The 22,647-nt window shown below is 39.5% G+C and overlaps 1 protein-coding gene across 1 annotated transcript; it reads left to right on the top strand.

Moving 5' to 3' along the window:
- Positions 1 to 1,378: 1,378 nt before the first annotated feature.
- FTCD (formimidoyltransferase cyclodeaminase) lies at positions 1,379 to 22,618 on the top strand. The gene is made up of 14 exons (XM_007440483.3): positions 1,379 to 1,522; positions 2,584 to 2,767; positions 3,801 to 3,929; positions 4,750 to 4,838; positions 6,244 to 6,423; positions 6,634 to 6,771; positions 10,041 to 10,172; positions 13,411 to 13,472; positions 14,126 to 14,255; positions 17,224 to 17,385; positions 17,649 to 17,692; positions 19,085 to 19,223; positions 19,370 to 19,465; positions 22,027 to 22,618. Exons 1-14 carry the CDS (start codon positions 1,469 to 1,471, stop codon positions 22,111 to 22,113), a joined length of 1,626 nt encoding a protein of 541 aa, XP_007440545.1. The 5' UTR covers positions 1,379 to 1,468; the 3' UTR covers positions 22,114 to 22,618.
- The last annotated feature ends 29 nt before the right edge of the window (positions 22,619 to 22,647 follow it).

Below are 22,647 nucleotides of genomic sequence, written 5' to 3'. Positions count from 1 at the left end.
ACGGAAACTCATTAGGTGACTTTTGGCCACTCCCTCTCTCTCAGCCCATTTTACCTCCCAGGGTTGTTGTGGAGGGAGTATTATGGACACCACCTTGAGGTCTGAGAGGACAGGCAGGATGTAAATGTAACAAATAAATAAGAAAGTGAGTTGAGTGTGTTCAGGGGAGCAAAATCTCACTTTGGTAAAGACAAGTGCAGCATTTCTTTGGAACACTAAAAGAAAGAATTATTATGGGAAATACCTAGTAGGCAAAGCTTAGCTCCAAGCAAACTACATCCTTCCAGGCAGAGAGTCAGAGAACAAGTGAATGTCAGAAGATGTAGGAATCTGCAGGGAGCAAGTGACAAAGTGTATGTTGGGATATAAACTCTGCCCCTTGCATTGTTGTGTGCAATATCATGATACAAAAGGGTAGAGCTTTCTCCTGTCCTGATGTCACAATTCTTATTTTGATACATTGGCATCATCCTGGTGAAGAATGGAGGCCTGTGAAAGGGAGGCAGGAAGTATCCTGCGATTAGCAATCTCACAAAGAGCAGGCAGAGAGAGGGATAAAGATCTGTGACCCTGTTTCATATGTTGCATATTTTTCTAAAGCAGGTTGCTAATATTTCTACTGTTACTTGTTTGACTTGTGTTTTTTCTCTTTTGTTGCTGTTTTTAATTTACAAGTGTGTTATTGTGTGCACTGTCTAGAGTTGCTAAGGTAACAGAGGCAACCTATAAGTTGATTAAATAAATAAACAAATGAAGAGGGCAGACAGAAGAAATCCCTGCTTCTTTATTTACAATTTGAAGCACCTTGCGGTCAGGAAATTGTGAGGTGCTAAAGAGTCAGTGCAACTGAGTCACATTTTCAATAAAAACACAGGAAGATTCTAAATGGATGGAAGACTGTCATTTTTAAAGCACGTTCTCATAGGTATCTTGAGAGAGGCTGAATTAAACGAGGCCTAATCGGACAATGCTGTAGGGCAACGCCTCTCAGATTAGTACAACTTTCCTGTTAATCAGTGCATGGAAGAAAACCCTTCTGGCTTTTAAGAGGAAGAGATATATTTTAGCATAACTTTTGTGGGATAGAGCTCATTTTGTCAATCAGAGCAATGAAGAATTCTATTTCATCTCCATTCAGTTCTTCACAGAGCAGTATGAACGCATATTTGGAGCAATACTCTACTTTTAAATGCAGCTGCAGCTGCTGAACCCCAACACTGATGAACAGGGCCAGAGCTAAGTTTTAGAAAAAGAGAGAAAGGTTAGTCCAAAGTGCCAGCAAACGTCTTTGTAGCTGGTGTGCCTAGGGTAGTTAATGAGAAACCATGAGGATTGAGAAATGCCATCAGATGCAAGCCATAAAGACTCTGATTCTACCTTACTTTCACTTTAAAGCAAAAGAGCAGAAGGAAAAAAATACCCAGGATTCTCACAAGCCTAAGACAAGGACAAGCTTCCAACTAGAATAATGTCAAAATTAGTGGAGTGTGTTCCCAATTTTTCAGAAGGAAACAATAAAAAGGTACGTTGTACATTATTTTCTTTCTAAGGAGACCTATAGTATGGCTGTATAAAGTACTGGACAATTATGAAACCCACTTTTTCTAAGTGAGTTTTACAATCCTGAGCTATAGAGACTAAGAAAGATGACCTTAACAGAGATATGCAGGAGTTGTCACCTAGGCATTTTTAAAGTCCAAAACAACCAGGTAACATTTGGAAGTGACTCAGGCAGACGTCTCCCTAATTCATTGAACTCTAAGAAGGAGGAGGAGGCACAGCATAATCAGACTTGCAAGATTTTGTTATCTCGGTCAATCTCAATAAAGTGTAGTTCTGGTCTTCCTATGGAGTTGATTTCCTGGCCTGGTTCATCTAGTGGAACTGACATAAACATACCTATCATCTCTATATGATCAAATAAGTTTGGAAATGTTTTACAAGTCACTGAAAAGAAGTCTTTCTATATTTATGGACCTTGATATCTATGCAGTAAGATTTTAAATTAGCATGCACTAATAAAAATTACATATACCATCAGTGAGGGCTAAATTGCTGGTAACTAACTAGAAAACAGATTTTGGGAGGTGTGATGAACAACTCAGCACAGGGCACACTTCATCTCCCTACAAAATAGCTATGAAAAAGATCACAAGGAGAACTTTTTAATTTTTATGTGACATAAGCATTTATTTATACATTTTTCACTTAAAAAATAAAAAACTAACATTCACTTTAAAACTATCCATGGGAGATAGGTTATGATGATACCAGAACTAGGCAATCAGTGCTGTGCACAAGAACAGTTTCATTCAATAGATTAGGAATTGTTCATCTATCTTTATTTACAACTGTGAATTTGATTCATTCACCCTTGAAGTGAGTCTTAATCAAAGGATTCTGCAGTAATAGTTTGAAGTGATAGGGGAAAGTTCATTCTTTAGTTTTTCAAGGTAAAATGAATTAAGACTAATCATAAGAGCATGGAAGTCTAGTTCCCAGTTAAGCCAAGTGATTGGAGTTTACTGATATATATCAAGTGCTTCTTTTCCAAGCTCTCTAACTGGTTCTTTTCTGTCACAGGTGATAGATGAGATTGGCAAGGCCATCTCTCAGACAAAGGGCTGCCTCCTCCTGGATGTGGATGCGGGCCCTTCCACTAATCGGACAGTTTACACCTTTGTTGGAAGTCCTGAGGATGTTGTTGTGGGTGCGCTGAATGCAGCTAAAACTGCTTTTCAGCTCATTGACATGGCAAAACATAAAGGTAATCAGAGAAGAGGAAACACATCGTTTGTGAGAGCCAATATGGGAGTGAAAAGGTCTGGTATTTAGGGCTGCAGCCTGGTGTTTTGTGATGCAACAACTCTGACCATCCCTCTAGATCAGTGTTTCTCAACCTCAACAACTTTAAGATGTGTGGACTTCAACTCCCAGCATTCCCCAGCCAGCGCTGCTGGCTGGGGAATGCTGGGAGTTGAAGTCCACACATCTTAAAGTTGTTGAGGTTGAGAAACACTGCTCTAGATGGTTCAGTATGAAAGCCCTCTGAGCCCTCATCTTTTAGATGATGCAGTGTGGGGACCAGAGATGGGACTTTTGGAACCTAAGCCTAAATCACCGCTCAGCCAGGGATCTTGGATAGCCTTGATTAATCTCATGAAACTGTTGTAAAGATAAAGTGCAACAATACACAGACTACTGCCTGGAGGCTTTGTAATAAGATAAATATAAGGTCATCCAAGCAGTTTCCATATTCTTTATATAATGTGAGTCTTTATATTTTTGGGAAGATTGTAATGTGCCACCCTTACAAATATTGACCAAAAGATGGATTGAAGGGGGGAAGGCATGGGACTGATCACCTTTGTTTGGCATGTGAATGCGATGGACATCAAAACAGAAATGCAGAAATTCATATCATCTCCAGTTTGGCCAAAAGTCTTGTCTCAGAAGAGGACTTCTGACTTCATCACATTTCACATTTCAGAAGAAAGATACGTATGCTTTGCTTCCTACTGTTATTTTTAGGCATGGTCCTGAATTTGTGGCATGCCACTTGTTGCCTGGAACTAACGATTCTGAAAGCAAATATACTGAGATTAATCAGTTACTTTCTCCAGACCTGACAGTGACCCTGACTGTTAGCTTAGTCCTCTAGTATAGTTTATTCAATATATTCCAACATGTGAAAACAAAACATACTCTACATTTTATCTTTTCCTTGATTACTTATTTATTATTCCTGACCCCCCTTTCTGATTTTATTGCACATTTTAACACCATACTTTCATAAATAGGTGAACACCCCCGGATGGGAGCTCTGGATGTTTGTCCATTCATCCCAGTGAAGAATGTTACTATGAAAGAGTGTGTTTATTCTGCTAATCTCTTTGGAAAATGTTTAGCAGATGAATTGCATGTGCCTGGTGAGTTTGACATGGAAAAATAAGGAAGCTGGATCTGAAAGACTGCAGTGACTAATCAATTTCAGTTTAAAATTCTCTTGGGCCATTCACAGAAAGGAGCCTTTGTTCTAGTCCCAAGGAAGGTCTGTGCTCTTTTATTGCTGTGATGAGGTTCTGAACAGAGTGTCAAACCTTATGAAGGTTTTCTTGTTCCTATATGAGCAACAGTTAATAAGGTTATTTCCTGTGTGCTCAGTTTGATTCTGAAGCCATAATGTTGCCACTATTCCAGTGCTGGAGAAGAACAAGTGTGAGGCCAGGAGATGCCACTAGAGGTCTCCTATTGCATCCATCATATGTAAGCACTGGACAATCAGCCAAGGAAGGGCATTCCAATTCATGGCTTTTTCTATTTCAGTCAACCAGTTCCATTTCAGTGAAGTAATCCTGTTTTTCCCCAGGTAAAATTATTTCAATTTTCAATCCCTAAATCTTCTCCAAACAAGAACAATGACAGGAACTAGGAGGAGGAGCCCCAACTTTTGTTCGTTTTGCTGTACCTTCTAGGTTATGATATGGGTTGTGGATAGAAGTCCAGGGCAAGCAAATGGCAGTTATAAGAACGATAAAGAAGAAATGGGGCTCCTGGAGGAAGGGAAGTCCCTCAACATCTCATCCATGGGACCATCAAAGCCGGAAGCTAACATGGATTATGCAGCATAGGATTATACCGCTACTAGACCTCCTGTCCATCCTTTTGATGTGCCATCAATTTTTCTGTAAGCTGGGTTCTTTAGATTTCAAGATGGCAACTCTTGGTGAATCTCGCCTTTATTTGCAGTATACCTATATGGTGAAGCAGCCCTGAAGGAGAGCAGAAGAGCTTTGCCTGCTATCCGAGCAGGAGAATATGAAGCCCTGCCTGAAAAAGTAAGATAACAATACTATTTGTAACATTAGCTTTGAGAACAAGAATCTCTGCTCAGGGATTAGGGTTCTTAGATGTTTTCAGAAAGGAAGCACAGATTTTGGTTTGGGTGTTTTCTGGCTAGTCTAAGAAAAATGAAGCTGCCACAGCTGCATCTTCAAACTGCTATTGACCATTTTATCAGTAACTAAGCCCTGGTAAGTTCTTCTAGGTGGTTGAGGGAAGATACCCTTTTTTTTTTACACATGAATCTTTCCTGTAGTCTTCTTATGGATATTGTACTCATGTATGCGTTTTATGTATATTTCTCTATGCATAGTCTTCTGTGAAGATTCTATAAGTCATATTTGATTTGACTTATTTCTTTTTCAATAATAATATATATTCACTGTTAAAACAAATTCGAACCCAGTAAACGTATATGAAAAAAACATGCAAAATCTATGAATGTTTTTTAAAGATTACAGCTCAAATTTATCACTTACGTACATAAGTGATAAAGGTACATAGCTAGATCTTATTCTGAAATACTTCATTTCAAGAGTTTGGAATATTAGCTTTGTATATATTTAATTTTGTCTGAGTTCTGTTGTGGTCTAATAAAATTAGTTACTTCTATAAGCAAAGCTCATTCCTATATTTTCCTTTGCCAAATCCATATGTTTAAGTATCTCCATTGCTTTGCACTGCCATGAGATATTTATTTTACCTTTTGTTTGCAAAATTAATGTAAGCTCCACTCCCAACTTCTTTTAAATAGCACATGAGATTCATAGATAACAAGTAGATTGCCATCAGTTGAATATTATACAACATATCATTACAGAATAAGTAGAAAATCTGCTTTAAGTATTTGATACCAATCCTGCTCCTATAATAAAGCCTTTACATTTCTTTTTAATAGAACTATATCAATATTCCCAAATACCTCTGTAACTAACTGAATATTTCAGCCTATAAACGAACTCCAGCTTTTAAAGAATTATTGCAAATATCAGTTGTGTGGTCTTCATCTCTGAATCCATCTGAAATGCAGAAGTCATAATAACAATTATTCCAAATGACTTCGTAAATGACAGAAGTTGAGAATCATGATGGTTTCCTCTTCATTGTCCATGCCAAGTTCAACAGACTATTGAAAGTATACTAAAGTCTTTTAAATATATTTCTGATGGAGAATGGAAGCATAGCAACCCTAGAACACATTCTGTCTAGCCTGCTAACATCCAGGACTTGATACAATATATTGTCATCATCCCATAGAATAACGATTTTCTGATATTTTGAAATGATTTCAGTGTCACATTATTTCCACAGGATGATATTGTTTAGCAAATTTTTAAATGTGGCACAGACAGCATGTTCATATTATTAGAGTAAAAGCACTCTTCTTTCTCTCTCTTCAAGCTAAAAGAGGCAGAATGGACTCCTGATTTTGGCCCTGCAACCTTCATTCCAAGATGGGGAGCAACTGTAACAGGAGCACGAAAATTCCTCATAGCATACAACATCAACTTGCTATGCACAAAGGAACTGGCACACCGGATAGCACTTAATATTCGAGAGCAGGGCCGCAGTAAGGACCAGGTACTCCAGGGAACATTTGGCTTGTGGATCTTCCCTAACTTGCACCCCAATAAATTCTCCAAACCAAGGCTAAACAGACATCAGACTTATGAGCCCTGTCCTTTTTTAAAGAACATTAGACCAACAAATTGGAATCTAGTACAAAAGGCAGGACTTGTCCTTCCCTATGTGTGTGCTTTTCAAAGAGTCTGCTCTGTTTCTTACTTACAGCCTGGGCGGTTGAAACAGGTGCAAGGCATGGGATGGTATTTGGATGAGGAAAACATTGCTCAAGTCTCTACAAATCTGTTGGACTTTGAAACTACTCCTCTTCACGTGGTCTATGAAGAAGTCTGCAAGGATGCCAAGGTAGGTGGCACAAGGGTGCTCAACTACATGAACCTGGGCTTGGGGTGAAGTGGAGCAAAATGTGCTGGGCTTCGGAGGTCCTGTCTGAAATTCCCCCTGAAGCCTTTTAATTCATTTCTACATAGCTGTCAACCCTTCAAGGTAGCCCAGACCAGGAAACCAAAATCATAAATACTAATACTACCTTTATTGTGAGGTTACAGTAACAGAATTTGGCTAGTCTGAAAGCGCTTTCCCTCAGATTTCGTTTAACAGACCGTTGTCTAAGCTGTGGCTCTTCCTCCTGTCTCTCAAGGTTATTCTCACAGCCCATTACAATAGCTGTTCTCCATTTTTACCACTGTAGTAGAATTAAATGCAGGGCAGGATGTGAAGAGAAGGACAGCAACTGCTTTATCCAAGGCCCGGGTGGGGAGTGCCTCACTTCACCTAAGCAGGATCCCTTGGCATCTCCTGCTCCGCAGGTAACCTGTCAGATTCCTGTGCATTCAGGTCAGTGTTCCCTGCCTATCATTTCTATAAAATGGAAGAATCATGAACCAGAATAAAAAGACCTGTGTGATTAAACAAAATAGAGAGTAACGTATAAAACGTAAGTGATACTTATAGTTATGGCCTCTGGGCATCATGTACAGTATATGAGCTTCCCCTGAACTCCATCAAAGGGCGAAATAGCTGGGAACGTGGCCTATTTTATTCTGATGCATGTGGACTCTTCAAGAAACTTTCACCTTTATAGACTTTTAAAACAAATTGGGCTATGTTTCACTGCTTTACAGATTCAGCCCAAGTTGTAGCTATTTCTTGCCGAGTTCATTTAATCTTAGAATGTCTTTTATCACTTAGAAAGGAAAGGCATTTCCTTGATCTCTCTGAAAATTATTGGGCTGCAAAAACCTGCTTTTAACTACCATTTACCACTCCCCATCTAGAAGGTCTGGGCTGGACTCTGTCATCGTGAATACCACCATTGTATCCCCAGTATTCCACAACATTTATCTCACTCCTCTAACACAGATTACCATGTTATTTGTTTTCTGGTACTTTTCATGACAGCATTTCCAAGGATTGAAAAGTTTAGCATGTAGCAGCCAAGCAAGAATTTTCTTACTTAATGTCCTTTAATATGTCAAGAAAAGTTTTTTATCTTGGTTTAACAAGTAAGACCTCATTGCTAGAAATCCACATGCTTGACTTTATCTCTTATTATCTGTGATATGGCAAAACAAGTGAGAGACACACACTATAAATGTAGGCCTGTACTGGTATGTCAGTCTTGTGTCTAAGTCATACATATACATCACACCAGTCTTTTTCTAAGGAGCGTTGTGCAATGGTAACAAAGAAGTAAGAAACTGTAACCCCCGCCCCCCATTAAAGGCATGGAAAAAAAAAAAAAGGAAATTTACCTAAATCTGTTTTAATCTTTCAGGTGCCATGGGCCCATATAAATCTGCTGCCAATCATGGCTTTATTTAATTGAAGCTTTCACATAACACTTTCTAGTAAGACAGAGGTGGTATAAGCTAGGCTACTGATATTAGTTATACATAGACCTCATGCAGCATTTACTGAATAGTAAAATCATAATGCCAGACAATTCTGACACCTTTTGTCTGATATGGCCCTAGTGCAACCATAGATTAATTTTACTTCAATCATACAGAGTCATTGGGAGTCAGACGGCATACCCATGATGGTGATGATGATGATGATGCTACTCTATGCAAACTAGGATCTCTAATCTAGAGACCACCTTCCATGGTAGCATAGTTGCCTGTGTCTAACTCTCTTGGAGGTACATGCTGCACACTGACTGGCACATACACTGCTTGCCTATGTAAATCAATGTTAGTATAGGTCCCAGAGACAAAGAGATTGGGGGATACCATCTCTGAAATTATATTATCAAGCAGCTCATTTGGGACATATGATTCCATGTATATACAGAGCAAAACAATGAGTTCAGATTGAAGACATACAAGAGTTAGATACATGAGTCAAATGTTCTTTTTTCCAAAGGTTCTTATAAAAGTAAGCAATGTAAAGAACATATTTACTAAAGCTGTCTCAGATTTGGAGGAAGAGAAGCCCAGAATTGATAAAGGGCATCTTCCCATTGATCCCCTTCATAGTGCATCCTGATTTTTATGATACATCTGGGACAATTCTATTCAAGCTATGGAGACAATGCAGATTATATAGAATAAGAAATTTTTATAACAACAATTTGTTATGCAGCAAGGAAGAGATAGAATCTAAAGTAGGCCATCAGGTATCCTGGTTAACATGGCTTCAGCTTAAATATTTTTTGAATGATAAAGTAACCAGGGAAACAGAAATTCATCCTTTGGCTAATTTTGAGAAATTAATAACTAATTATCACTCATAACCAAAAGGAATGATTTCCAGAATACACAAGATTCCATTGGAGATAGAGATAGGCAATCCTCCTACTGCATTGCAGGAGGTGTAGGATATAGATCTGGATAAAGATGAACCAGTGAAAGATTAGGAATGGCAGAATCTGTAGAAATCTATTTGCCTCCATGCAAAAATTGTAGCTGAAGGTAATACATAGATGGCATTTAACCACAGTACGAATAATGTGTATATATAGCAATTATTCAATGAAATGTTAGAAGGGATATAAACGGAAGGGTACATTTGTTTATATGTGGCATACCTGTGAAAAAATTGTGTCATTCTGGCAGAAAAACTTCCAGGAATAAGATCGATAATTAAACAAAAAGTAGAATATGTTCCTGAGTTGGGGTTATTATGTATATTTGAGGAGTTAATACAAAGCTGATTAATAAATAAGTTATTATATTCTAAGTTTTAGCTGCCAAACCTATAATAAGTCAACAACGGAAACTTTTAGACAATAGTTGAAAAATGGCATTCAAAGGTATGGTCTATAGCTATGGTTGAAAACAATCACAGATAAAGTTTAAGTACATGGAGGGCTGAATCACAATTCTGTTGAATGCCTATATAGCCATATGTGGTAGTCATGAAATATTCCAAATGTTGTGAACTAGTCATGTTACTGGAATAATGAACACAGCAGCTAAAGAAGTGAGAAACAGCTCTGGGCAGATCTGCTAGGAGGGGTGTGCTGAGGTGGCTGCACCATCTTACTTTCTGGGTCGTACTGCAGGGTTTTCCTGGTCCTGATCTACTGCTTCAGTCTCTGTGGAAATGGTTCCGGTGGGCTTCTTGGGCTGTAGGCTGACTAGCTCTCAAATGGCCGTTTTTGCTTCTAGGATCTCAATCTGCCAGTGGTAGGATCTCAGCTAGTGGGTCTGATTCCTAAAAAGGCTGTGTTGGATGCAGCAGAGTTTTATATCAAGAAAGAAAATATCTTCATCCTTGAAGAGGAGCATAAAATTAGATTGGTAAGTTTTTGATATCCATTTATATCTTGGTTTTATATAGCAGAAGAATAAGAGAAACTCAAGTGTCCTATAAAATGTATTAATATGGTTAATTAAATTCTGATTATTTTTCCAAAAATAACTCAAATCGCAGATAGAGGTTTTGCTTTCGTTCCTCATGATGACAGAGATACTTTTTAAGCCCTTAGTTTGAAGATAGTCTACATTCCTTTGTTATTACCTACCAACCAAAGCCTTTGTAATAACACACCTTTTTAGAGAATGGGATCACACAATGTGCTAAATCATAATGTGGGCTTTAGCCTATTGTCTTGTGTAACCAATAGAAACGAATACGTGTAGCTCAGGGTTGAACTGTGGAGTCCTTGGGGTTCTCTGAGCTTGGTTCTTTTCTTGCAAACGTTTCATTACCCGGCCAGGTAACATCTTCAGTGCTAAAATGGGATGGGGTTTGCTCTCTGTTTATATACTGTGGCCTGCCTTGCCAGTGCTGGTGGTGGTGGGGGTGGGGGTTTTGTTTTGCTCCTCTGGTAGTTCCTCGATTAGCATATGTTTGCTGCTAGATTGTGTGCCTGGTGGAAACCTTTGCTTATCTGGGTGATGATTGCTGGTGAGGCGATCTTCTGATCTTTTGTCTCTTTTGAATAGTATGTAGATGCTGTTTATCTCTATGTGTCTGTTGATTGCTGCCTTGTCTGAATACCAGGCTTCCAAGAATTCTCTTGGATTTTTGGATTTAGCTTGGTCTAAAATGCTGACAGTTTCCCAGTTAAAACTATGGTTGAATTTGTCCATGTGTTGTGAGATTAAGGAGTTTTCCTCATGTCTTCTGACTGCTAGCTGGTGCTCATGGATGCGCTCTGCTAGTCTTCTGCCTGTTGTTACACACGCTGCTCCCAGGTTCGGCTTATGGTCACGCACTCACACACTCACAGCCTGTTGAGGCACGCGGATCTTGTCAGCCCCCTTTGCCTTCTACCTGGGTTTTCCAGATAGGTGCGGCTGGAGCAGACAGACACACAGCCCCGGTCAACAGCCGGGAAATAATTGGGGATACACACAAATCACTTCCAACCGAACACTGAGGCATAAAAGGTTCTTTGTAATACACGGAGACCCAGTGAATTTAAAGTAACAGCAAAACTTTACTGGTTGCAAGGTACATTTGCTCTTTCTCCTACACACACACACACACACTCTTCCACACTTACCCACGTCCTTCCCAACTAGGCTGCCAGGCACTAGCTAGAGGGACGGAAGCCGCCAAGTCTGGATCCAAAGGTGACTCAGATGACTCAGCTCAGACTACTCAGACGACTCAGAGTGGGCGGGCTTTGGGACTCCTTTTATCCCCAAAAGTCCTTGCTTTGTTGATTCACAAGTCTGGCAGTTGTTGATGGGATTGGGGTTTCCATATGCTCAGGCCCAACTTTTTTTCTGGTTTAGGTCCTTTGTTTTTTTCCTTAAGACTTGCTTCCTTCTTATCTACCTCCCCGAAGGGATCCCATAGATAAGTTTCCTGGCTTTTGTCCTCTCTGCTTACGTGCCTGCTTCATCTTTAGGTTATGGCAGCTTCAGCCTAGTCTCACACTGTCTGTCCTACGTAGTGTTTGTTACAGTCCTTACACTGTATGTTGTAGATGACTCCTGTTTTTTCTTCTTGTGCTACTGGGTCTTTTGGTTTACTTAAGATATTTTGGAGTGATTTTGTTGGTTTGTGTGCTACAGAGATGCCATGTGGTTGTAATAATCTGTTGGTGGTTTCTGAGACATTTCTGATGTATGGCAGCTATCAAAAGATCACACTCTATTCAAAAGAGACAAAAGACCAGAAGATCGCCTCACCAGCAATCATCACCCAGATAAGCAAAGGTTACCACCAGGCACACAATCAAGCAGCAAACATATGCTAATCGAGGAACTATCAGAGGAGCAAAACAAAACCCCCACCCCCACCAGCACTGGCAAGGCAGGCCACAGTATATAAATATAGAGCAAACCCCATCCCATTTTAGCACTGAAGATGTTACCTAGCTGGGTAATGAAACGTTTGCAAGAAAAGAACCAAGCTCAGAGAACCCCAAGGACTCTACTGTCTTGTGTAAATCTAGCCAACTGTGGCTTATCCAGTAAATCATTATTTGTGGCTTAGTGTCTTGAGTGAACCACATCACTGTTCTAGAATATCACCTTTTGAAATTTTCTGCATAAGAATTTAAACCTGCTAAAGCACATTTTTGTAGTAAGACTACAAGATCCATGTGTGCTTTCCATGACCCTGTTCCCAGAATGCTATACCCAGATACTTGAAGCTCCTCACCTGCTCAACCTCCTGCCCATCTATAATTCAGGTCAATTTCTTAGGTTTTTGGCAAAGAGGATTATTTTCTTTTTCTGAAAACTGATTACTAGATGGTTTTCTCTGAAAAGCTGCATCAAGCTTATCTGAGACCAGGTGGAGATCTTCACTGTAACAAGAGCAGAACTGGGATGTTCAAAGTAGTTATTTTTGGAGGGTAGAAATTTGGGCCATTGAGTTTCTTTCCAACCGAATTCTTATAATTTGAACAGGGGATGTAAACTGTTTGACTCTCTTGAGTATAAAGGTTTGATTTGAGACTAAGTGATGTGAATTACATCTTAGTCTAATTCTAATGCAGTTTTTGAATGAGCTGAAGAAGACATCAAACAATTTCAGTGTCCCTGAGTATTTCCCACAGTCTAATGCTGATTTAAAATCAGCAAAGGGTACATACAAGGTAGATTTAGATTAGCTGGTTTATTTCTTAGTCAAATTATGAGGAAGAACTAAAATATGATCTGTGGTGGAGAGCCCAGATCTGAAACTTGTCTGTTCCTGGCCTCAAATACCTTTCTTTCCTACGGATCCATTCTGAGAATTTCCTTTCTAGACACTGAGCATAAAGCTTGCTAACTATGCTTAAGTGGGCAATAGTTATCAGGGTCAATACATTGTGAGCTTACAAGTATGGGCTGCTTGCTTGTCACATGGTTTCATGAAGAAATAGAACAGTTTGTGCTGGATTGATTCAGAAGAATAAAATCTGTAGTTACAGACCTGCAACATCCAGGCTACCGTTCCAGTATCTGTCCTGATGGTGCCTTGGTCAGTATAATTTGAATTGAAAAATAAGGATCAGAAGACCATCACCTGTTTCAAATGTCAATTTCTGTTTAATGAAATAATCATCTATGAATTTGCATTTTTGAATCTCAGGTAATTAACCGATTGGGCTTGGATTCTTTGTCTCCATTCAGTCCTAAGGAGCGCATAATTGAGTATGGATATTTTCATTTTCTCCTAGTTGGCTCTATGGTGATAGTATATGTCTAAGGACTTCGGCTGGGGGGGTGGTTGTCTATGGATTTGTCATATAATGAAGTCCCTAGCATGCCTTTTATCCATCTGCATTGGTTGTAGCAGCAAGGGAAGTCTTGACTTATGGGGCCAGAGTGCAATTTGGAAAAATAAACATTGGCTGCTATTCTTAACTTTTTCAGAAAGTGGGCAATTTCCAGAAAGTGTATTTTATATATCAGACATAGATTAAAAGATGCAAATTATTTCATTTCCAGTTTATAATTATGCAAATATGTGTTGCACATATTTAAGATTTAATTAAGTATTATTTAATTCATGTGATGCGATGGTCCCAAGGGGCCTGCTTTTGCTTGAGAAACTCACAGCCATATTCTAAAATGAGCCAGAACAATTTACAGCACAGAGGTCTCTACTTATTGGAGAGGGAACATTCTCCTGGTCTTGAATAACATGTCAACTTTGGATCATTACATGGTCCAAAGCAGCTGTATTCCTATACCTGGCAAAGAGATGTTTGGGCACACTCCTTTCTTGACTTTACTTTGTTCTAGTCAGCAGCATTTTGTAGTTCATGGAAGTGATTTTTTTAAATGCTTTTTGCTTTTGGAAGGGATATGGTGGAGGATGACAGAGAAAAAGGCAGCCTGGTGTCTTTGTCTCTTCACACCTTTGTGCAGAAGGTTGGTGCAAGATCAGCTGCTCCTGGAGGAGGATCAGTATCAGCAGCAATATCGTCTTTGGTGTGTAGTTACTTCAACACTCCATTTTAAAGCTACTGCCCTAAAAAGTCCTTAAAGCTATGTTTCCTTATCTTGTTTGAAGAACCTCACATTAATGAGAAAATACAAATATTTGATTTCCCAATGTAACCTAAACCAAAAACCAGGATATCTTAGGAAAAGATCCTTTCTTCTTTCTCACATTCCTCCATTGTGGGGATAGTTCTCTTGGCCTCTGAACTGGGTGGAGAGACAAGGGGCTTCACATCTCCAAGAATAAGTGTGAACAGAAGGTGCTTCAGGAAGATTATTGCATAGCTGCAGTAATCAGACATTCTGTGAAAGGGAGCTGAAGGATAGGAAAATGGAAAGGAAGAGAGGAAGGAGCATCTGTCATCATCCAGTGTGTCTACTGCTGCTGAAGTGTTTCTCCTGAGCAGTTAGCTGGATGCAGTTTCAAACAGTGGTTCCACCCAGGGCTTTCTCCATAACAGGGTTATAATGCTGAGCTCCACTGGCAAGATCCAAGTTTACTAAACATGGAAGTTTGGAAATAAATTGCTCTCAGCCTATATTGAGTGCAAGCTTTTCCTGTATTTGATAATCCCTGAAATTACTCTGTATTTTTTGTTGAGTGTAGCTAAAAGGTTCTGCGTGCCAAATGACATTGAAATTGGCACTCTGAGGAATTTTTTCTGCAGGTGATTTTACTCATTTGCTTAAAACATATGTATGTTGTCATTTCATTTCATTCAGCTTGGATATGAAACTAATAAAAGAATGTAATAAAAATAATAAAAGACAATGAGTGAAATGGTCACAACAGAGGGAAGAGCCATAGCTACGCAAACACCAGAAATTAATTTATTTTTGTTGTCTAGCCATCTATTTCCATGTAATAGATATGTACAGGTAGTCCTTGTTTAGTGACCACAATTGGGACCAGCAACTCAGTCATTAAGCAAAGCAGTCGTTAAGTGAAACTGCAACTGTGCTTATGATCTTTCTTTAGCTTTCCTTTGCTTTACAGACCTGCAAAGGTGGTAAATGCGAGGATTGGTTGCAAAGTTACTTTTTCATCACCATTGTAACTGGGAATGGTTGTTAAATGAGGCAGTTGCTAAATGAGGACAACCTGTAGTTCAAAATAATATGGATATCCAAAAATATTAAATGTCTCCAAATCAAATTATTACGTGCAATTACTTCTTCCCAGAATATCACTACATCACAATTTTAGAACATCACTAAAATATGTTTTCATGAAGTGTTATTCTCCAACAGTACATTATTTCCTTTTTTATACAAAACCATGGGGTTCAGTGAGTCCAAAATATACTTTTTTTGGTTGAATAAGCTGTAATCTAAAATCTATTGAAATGTATCAAATCGTGCCAATTCCAATTCCAGTTATAAAACAATGGCAAGAAATTTGTATGGAGTGGAAAAAACCTAGAGTCAAAAATTTTACAAGGCTCAAAAGACAGAGGTGGCCTTGCTGTTCCAAACTTCAAACTGTATTACAGAGCAAGCTGTTTGACAGCAGAATGTCAGTATTGGAAGGAGCCGGCCTAGCTCCATAGATACCTGTGGTACAGGGACACAAAAGAGGACAAAAACCTAAAATGACGCATTATAAGACAAAGCTTGATTAAAAAAAATGGAACTCCACAAGGAAGACAACTACAGTAAGGAAATTTCAATTACACGTGCAGACAAGGCCAGAACATACCATTTCTGATGTACAAATTTCAGGAAGAATAAAAACTGATCTCAAAAATGAGGGAGATAAGAAAAATGACAAAATTTGAAATGTTTATAGAGAATCAAGAATACCTATTAGGCCATATATATATAAACTTCTATTTAGTTATGATATGGAGACAGAACAAATAAAACACATATGATAAATTGGATGCAAAACTTCAAAGAAACTGTCCCAGTTTAACAGTGGGAAGAACTGTGGAATGAGTCTATAAAAGTTACCCCAACCAGTGATTTGAGAGAAAGCTGGTACAGATAGTCCTTGACTTATGACCACGATTGGGACTGGAACTTCTGCCACTAAGCAATGCAGTCATTAAGTGAGTAGCGCCTGATTTTATGACCTTTTTTGCCATGGTCATTAAATGAAGCATCATGGTTGTTAAGCAAATCACACATTCGTTAAGTGAATCCAGCTTCCCCCATTGACTATGCTTATTGGAAGCCCCCTGGAAAGGTTGCAAATGATGATCACATGACCCTGGGACGCCACAACTGTCGTAAATACATGCTGGTTGCCAAGTGCCTGAATTCTGATCACGTGACTGTAGGGATGCTGCAATGGTCTAAGTGTGAGGACCAGTCGTAAGTCACTTTTTTTGGTGCTGTTATAATTTCAAATGGTCATTAAATGAATGGTCGTAAGTCAAAGACTATCTGTGTAAAATGTTTTACAGATGATATACAACTCTGTCAATAATGGCCAAATACCTGACCATTAGTGACAGACAAATCATATGGTAATCAATGCTGGAAATGCCACAAGACAGAAGGAACATTCTGCCATATGTGGTGGACATGCAAAAAACTTGCAAAAGTATTGGAAAGACATACACAGCACCATTCAGAGAATATTAGAAATCAAATTTGAAATGAAACCACATTTTTTAAGTTAAGTATAATTCCAGAACATATCAATAAAAAGTATCATGATTTATTAAGATACATGCTTCATAAAGCAAGAATGGCTTCCATATAAGTTTCTCTCTCTCTCCGTCTCTGTGTCTCTCCCTCCCTCCTTCAAGCACTTTTCCTCCTTCAGGGTCCTACCAGATGTTTCACCATTTCCCCAGTATTTTGATGTAAGCATATTAATATAACATAAAAGGTTGAGTCCTTGGCTCCTGGTGGTCAAATTTTCCTAAAATTAGGAAAGCGTAGGCATCTTGCCTTTCCTCCTCCTGTGTGGCAAAGGTGTTTCAGATCATGACATGTCTCCTTCTAGGGAGCAGCGCTTGGCTGCATGGCGGGATTGATGACATACGGAAAGCGTCAGTTTGAGGAGCTGGACCCCGTTATGAGGCAGCTCATACCTCCATTTCATCAGGCCATGAATGAGCTAATTGCCGTAGTGGACAAGGACTCCTTGGCTTTCAGCAGCTACATGGTGAGTGAAGGGTGCATACTTTTGGCAAATGTACATTTCTGTGCATCTGGTATCTTTGAACAGGAAAAATGTGAGATGGAGTTGGGGAGGTTTTTGCTTTTTGTTTGAGGAAGCCTGTATTTCTGGGAGAAGGGTAGAATGCATATGAAGATAGGTAAGGTGAAGATAAGTTCCGGGAATCTATCCTATAGCCTCCCTGCCCCCCATGGCTATCCAATGTCCCATAGAATAATAGCCTAAATACATGTTTGTCTTCTCTACAGGATGCTATGAAACTTCCTAAGCAGACCCCTGAGGAGAAAGAGAGGTATGCCACAAGAAATTGCTGGGCCTTTTGTACTCATGAAACTACTCAATTTTATACCAATTTTATATCAAGCTTCCTCAAAGAGTTCCAAGATGTATATTTTGATGAGATTCCAGGGTTTCTTGTTAAAGGTTCTTAGTGCATCTCATAAATCATAGCTGATTCGTGAACAAGTGAATCTGAGTTCATCTCATAAATCCAGCCCTTTGTAAGGCTGTTTAAAAAACCTGTTTAAGGTGCAGTAGGGCAGGAAGTGCAACATTTGGCTGGTGAGCTGCCTGCAATAACCAAGCGTGCTGGCTTCCCTTTGTAGATGTCAATAGAAATGGGCTTCATTCCCTGGGATTGGTGAGAAGAAGCAGGAAGCCTTGAGCTTCCTCCTTCCTGCCAGTGATTCTAGTCCAGGCTGCTGATTTAGGAAATGATGCCAGTAAGCCAATGTTTCTCAACCTTAGCAACTTTAAGATATGTAGACTTCAACTCCCAGAATTCCCCAGCCAGCATGGGAGTTGAAGTCCACATATCTTATAGTTCCCAAGGTTGAGAAACACCGTAGTAAACAAATGATTATCTTGGAGTGGAAGAAGCTCCATGCAGTGCCCAGTACTGAATATACAGTAGTAACCAACTAGACAACCAGTGACACATTGGGTCATTGTCTCAGAGTATTTCCTTACCTAAACAGCGAAACAGAATGATCAATGGCTAAAAAGAATTGGGAGCCTGAGCGACTTGCAACTTGCTGCTGGCTTCCCCATTGACTTTGCTAGTGAGAAGCTGGCAGAAGTCTCCCTCCCTCCCTCTTCCTCCCTCCCTCCCTTTCTCCCTCCCTATCACTTCCTCCCTCCCTCCCTCCCTCCCTCCCTTTTTCTTCCTTCCTTCTTCCCTCCCTGCCTCTTCCTTTTTAAATGAAGCTGGAGGAACGTCTATGGGTGCACTCGCAATGGGCTGGGAGGGGGAAGAAGATGAAGTCATCCATACTTGCATCGAGGAAGTGGTGGGTGGCCTGTCCTGGCAGCAGCGAAGCAGAAAATGTGGATCTGCCCAGTTATAACTTGGGAGCAGGAGGAGAGGTGTCGGTAGAGCTGAGACAGTGACTGAACGTCTGTGGCTGATACAGTGAGCCTGGGCCAGCTCTAGTACCTGAGTTACTACACTACACTGGCTTTCCTCGGAGGGTGGGCATTCTCTTTCTGTCTTCGTATTGAATACATATGCATATTTACTTTTAAAAAAGGAGTAAAAGAACATGGCAAAATTAGTCTGATAGTTCTTAATTTGTTTTTATGGCAAGATAGATGCTCTTCGAGCTGAATCTTTTGGGCTTTCCTGGGTTGGAATTGTCCGGCCAGATTGATTGCATTGTTTTCTTTGCTTATTCCCTGTCTGCAGGCGTACAGCAGCCATGCAGCTAGGCCTGAAAAATGCTGTTGATGTCCCTTTCTCCTTGGCAGAAAAAGTCAACTCTTTATGGCTTTTTTTGAAAGAAATGGCACAGCATGGAAACATAGCCTGCAAATCAGATATCCAGGTATTTATGATGCCCAGTCTGAGGACAGAACTGATCTTCAGTTGTGTAACTAATTATTTTGTTGAGCTGAACTCTTGCAGCAACTTAGACTCAGTTGACTGCATGGGGCTGGTAGGTTCCATCTCTTCTCCTGTTTCTGATTTTAGGTGGCAGCTAAAGCCTTAGAAGCAGGTGTGTTTGGGGCCTATTTCAATGTCATCACCAACCTGAAAGATATCACAGATGAAGGCTTTACCCAACAGGTAGGAATTGTTCGCATTTGCACAGTTCAGTACTAATTTGTACTGTATTCTTTAAAAAGGCTGAAATAGCTTTGCAGCTGTGTTAAGACTGGCAGTTTTTTCAAAACTAGGGCTTTAACTACGTTATATTTTGTAATACTCTTGACTGTTAGTCACCTGAAATGCCACATAGACAGGACACGTACTGAAATAGGAAATATATGAAAAATGTTGCCTAGTTAAGTGCATCCAAAGTCTCCCTCAAAAGATGCTTGAACCCGTTGCAAGGATTCCTCACCAGTCCTCTTTCTTGTGCCTCTTGTTCGTGCCTGGTAATATTTGAATGGTTCTGGGTGGTGTGAGTTGGACTGGAAGGCCGGTGGGTCCTTTGTCAGACTCTGGTCTTTTACCCTTTTCTCCAAGGCAAGGGAGAGTTGACTGCAGATGTTTCCCAGGTGACTTAGCAAATGGAGTTCTTTCAGTCAAGGGTTTCAGCCACAGTTTCACAGATAAGGAACTTCTAAGAGAAAATATATGATACAGTTTTTGGACAGAAGCCCCCAGGTCTGGGAATCACATTGCCCCCTCTCTCAGGCTTAGTTTGAAATCATGCCCTGGAGCTCATTTTTAGCTACGCCTTACTTAGTTCAGGTATGGCAAAACTAAGGCTGCGGGGGCGGGGGGGGGGAGTGGGAGTGAATACTTCACCACAATGACTCAAGAGACTCACTAATCTTCTCTCACTCATGAGGAAGACCTCACTTCCCTTAGGGCTACTTATCAGGGATTTGCCAGTTTTAGCTGGTCTTTTGAGTCAAGGTGAAACATTTTAAAAGGCAAACCTCCCACCTCACCCTTTGGTATTCTGTCATGCCCCCTCCCTTAGCCTCCCCTATTTTTCTGTGCCTGTCTGAGCAGAGGAGTTTGTTATACTTGCTTTTTTGATTCAGGCTAATGGGCTATTCTTGAGATCTACTTGCTTTTAGTGTTTAAGTTACATTTTGTGCAAGATGGTGGCTGTGGCAGCTGACCTACATTCCATTCTGAGATCTGATCTTCCTTTGTTTACTTTGCTGTACTTATGTATTAGTATATTTATGCTACCCTTTTTGCGAAATTTCATCCTACAGTATTGCACAGTATGAAAACAATCCAGGAAAAAATCCTTTCCATACTGTGTCTGAAACTGAGTTGCAGTGTCCTCAGAAGGTCTGTCCTGCAAATTTTAATATCTAGAAAAATTTAATATCTGGAAAAGTATCTGTTCTTTGATAGCTAACCCCCTCAGCTTTGAGTACCTGAAATTAAAAATAACTTCCAGCCAATGGGGACAGTTCAACAGTGAGGTGCCACAGGCTTGAAAGCATGCACTGGTTAGCAAATGAGCTACCATATTTTGCACCAGAGGCTTGGCAAGTGTAGCTCGTTATAGAGTGCATAACTATGTTCTAGACATAACATAAATAGACTGGAAACACCTTATAGGCTTTTTTCATGAAACAGAAAAAAATGAATTTATGATTTATCTTTTTGATGATTAGAAAAAATAGATAAGAGAAAAAAGAGCTTTTCTTTTTGCAACCATAGAGAAAGAGGTAATTTTGCAACTATACTTATATTTGCTGCACAGAAAATTGGAACCTACTTCTTTCTATTTCTTTTCATCTTTTCTTTTTGCACTTTAGTCTTTCTCTTTTTTCTCTCTTCTTTTCTTTCCTTTCTTTCCTTTATATTGGTTCTTGTTAGTTTTTATCTACTTTTTAAAACTTTCAATAAAATATGTAAACAAATAAGCAGAACATAAACAGAACATGGATAGTTGTTGCCAAATCAAACTTGTTTAGTGAAGATAGCAGCTGACACACTAAATGTAATTGTGCAAATGCACTCATTGCCATTTGAAAATCCACAGTGTGGGGTCATCTGCTGAAAATTATATTTCATCACTTTCTTCTGTTATCCATTGCTTACACGATGTTGCAAGTGATGTGAAGCATTTGGAAATCCTTATCCCCAAAGAAACAATAAACATGAATACCTGTCATATGGGGTGCTTTTATATGGTGCTCTCTTGAGGTCCCTCTGAGTTCTCCAAGACTCAGTGAGTCAACCCTCTTGCTTTTAAAGGCACAGGTAATTCAAAGATGGGTATCGGTGGTGTAGTCCATGCATAGAAGATGTAATGCTGTGACAAGTAACTCCCGGTGCACTGATGCTATTCTTTCCTTGGACATTACAAAACTGATTGATTGATTTGTGTCATCAAGTCAATATTCACTGTTAGCGACCACATAGATAGATTTTCTCCATGATGATCTGTCCCTAACCTGCTCTTTCAGCTCTTCCAACACTCATTGCTACTATAACTGAGTCCATCCACCTTGCTGCTGGTCATTCTCTTCTTCTCTTTCCTTCCACCTTTCCCAGCATTAGAGCCTTCTCCAGAGAGTTACATCTTTGCATAATGTATCTGAAATAGGATAATTTGAGCCTGACTTTACAAATATCACTCTTTCATTTGTAGTTCAGGACTAAAATAAGTAATTTTAACTCTGTCTCTCCCCCCCCCATCTTTTTTGCAGATGCACAGGAAAGTTTCCTACTTCTTGGAGGAGGCCCAAAAAAATTCAGCATTTATCCTAGAGCAGCTGGAGAAGCGAGCAGTATGAAATATTTTACGTACAACTGATTGGTTAGGCATATAAAATTCCCATTTCTAATAGTGTTAAGCTGCATTCAGACAGACGTGACCCTTTTGAGAAGATGAAAGAACTTTAGCTTATCTTCTATCTTATACATGCAAGAATTTTGTTCCAAATCTGTTTTACTATGCTGTATCCCTGGTACCAAAAAATGTTTCTGCTGTGGCTACAAGGGATCTCTTTTTGTTGCCCACTACATGTTTTCCCATCTTAATCATCATGATAGAAGTATGAAACAAGTTTTTAGTGACTCACCAATGTTCAAAATAGTCTTCTGTAGAAAACTTTAAATCTACCACAAAAAATGAGCTATAGCTTAGTCAGTTTCAGCCATTATACCACAATTGTTAAATTAAGCAAACTTACTTGCGGGAAAGTACTGACACCTCCAGCACAATCCTCTGGTAGATTATTTGAATGGTACCTTGAATGGAATTTTGTAAAGTGGAAATAAATCATTGTCATCAATAAACACTAGCTATGAGGGTTTTTTTCTGTGCC

The sequence above is a fragment of the Python bivittatus genome, unplaced genomic scaffold (genome assembly GCF_059951505.1).
Source record: "Python bivittatus isolate LINGU-HERP-01145 unplaced genomic scaffold, Pbiv_v1 ctg000020_np1212, whole genome shotgun sequence".
NCBI classification, from domain to species: Eukaryota; Metazoa; Chordata; class Lepidosauria; order Squamata; family Pythonidae; genus Python; species Python bivittatus.
Note: the sequence above shows the minus strand (reverse complement) of the source record. Positions and strands in the feature narration are given on the sequence as shown.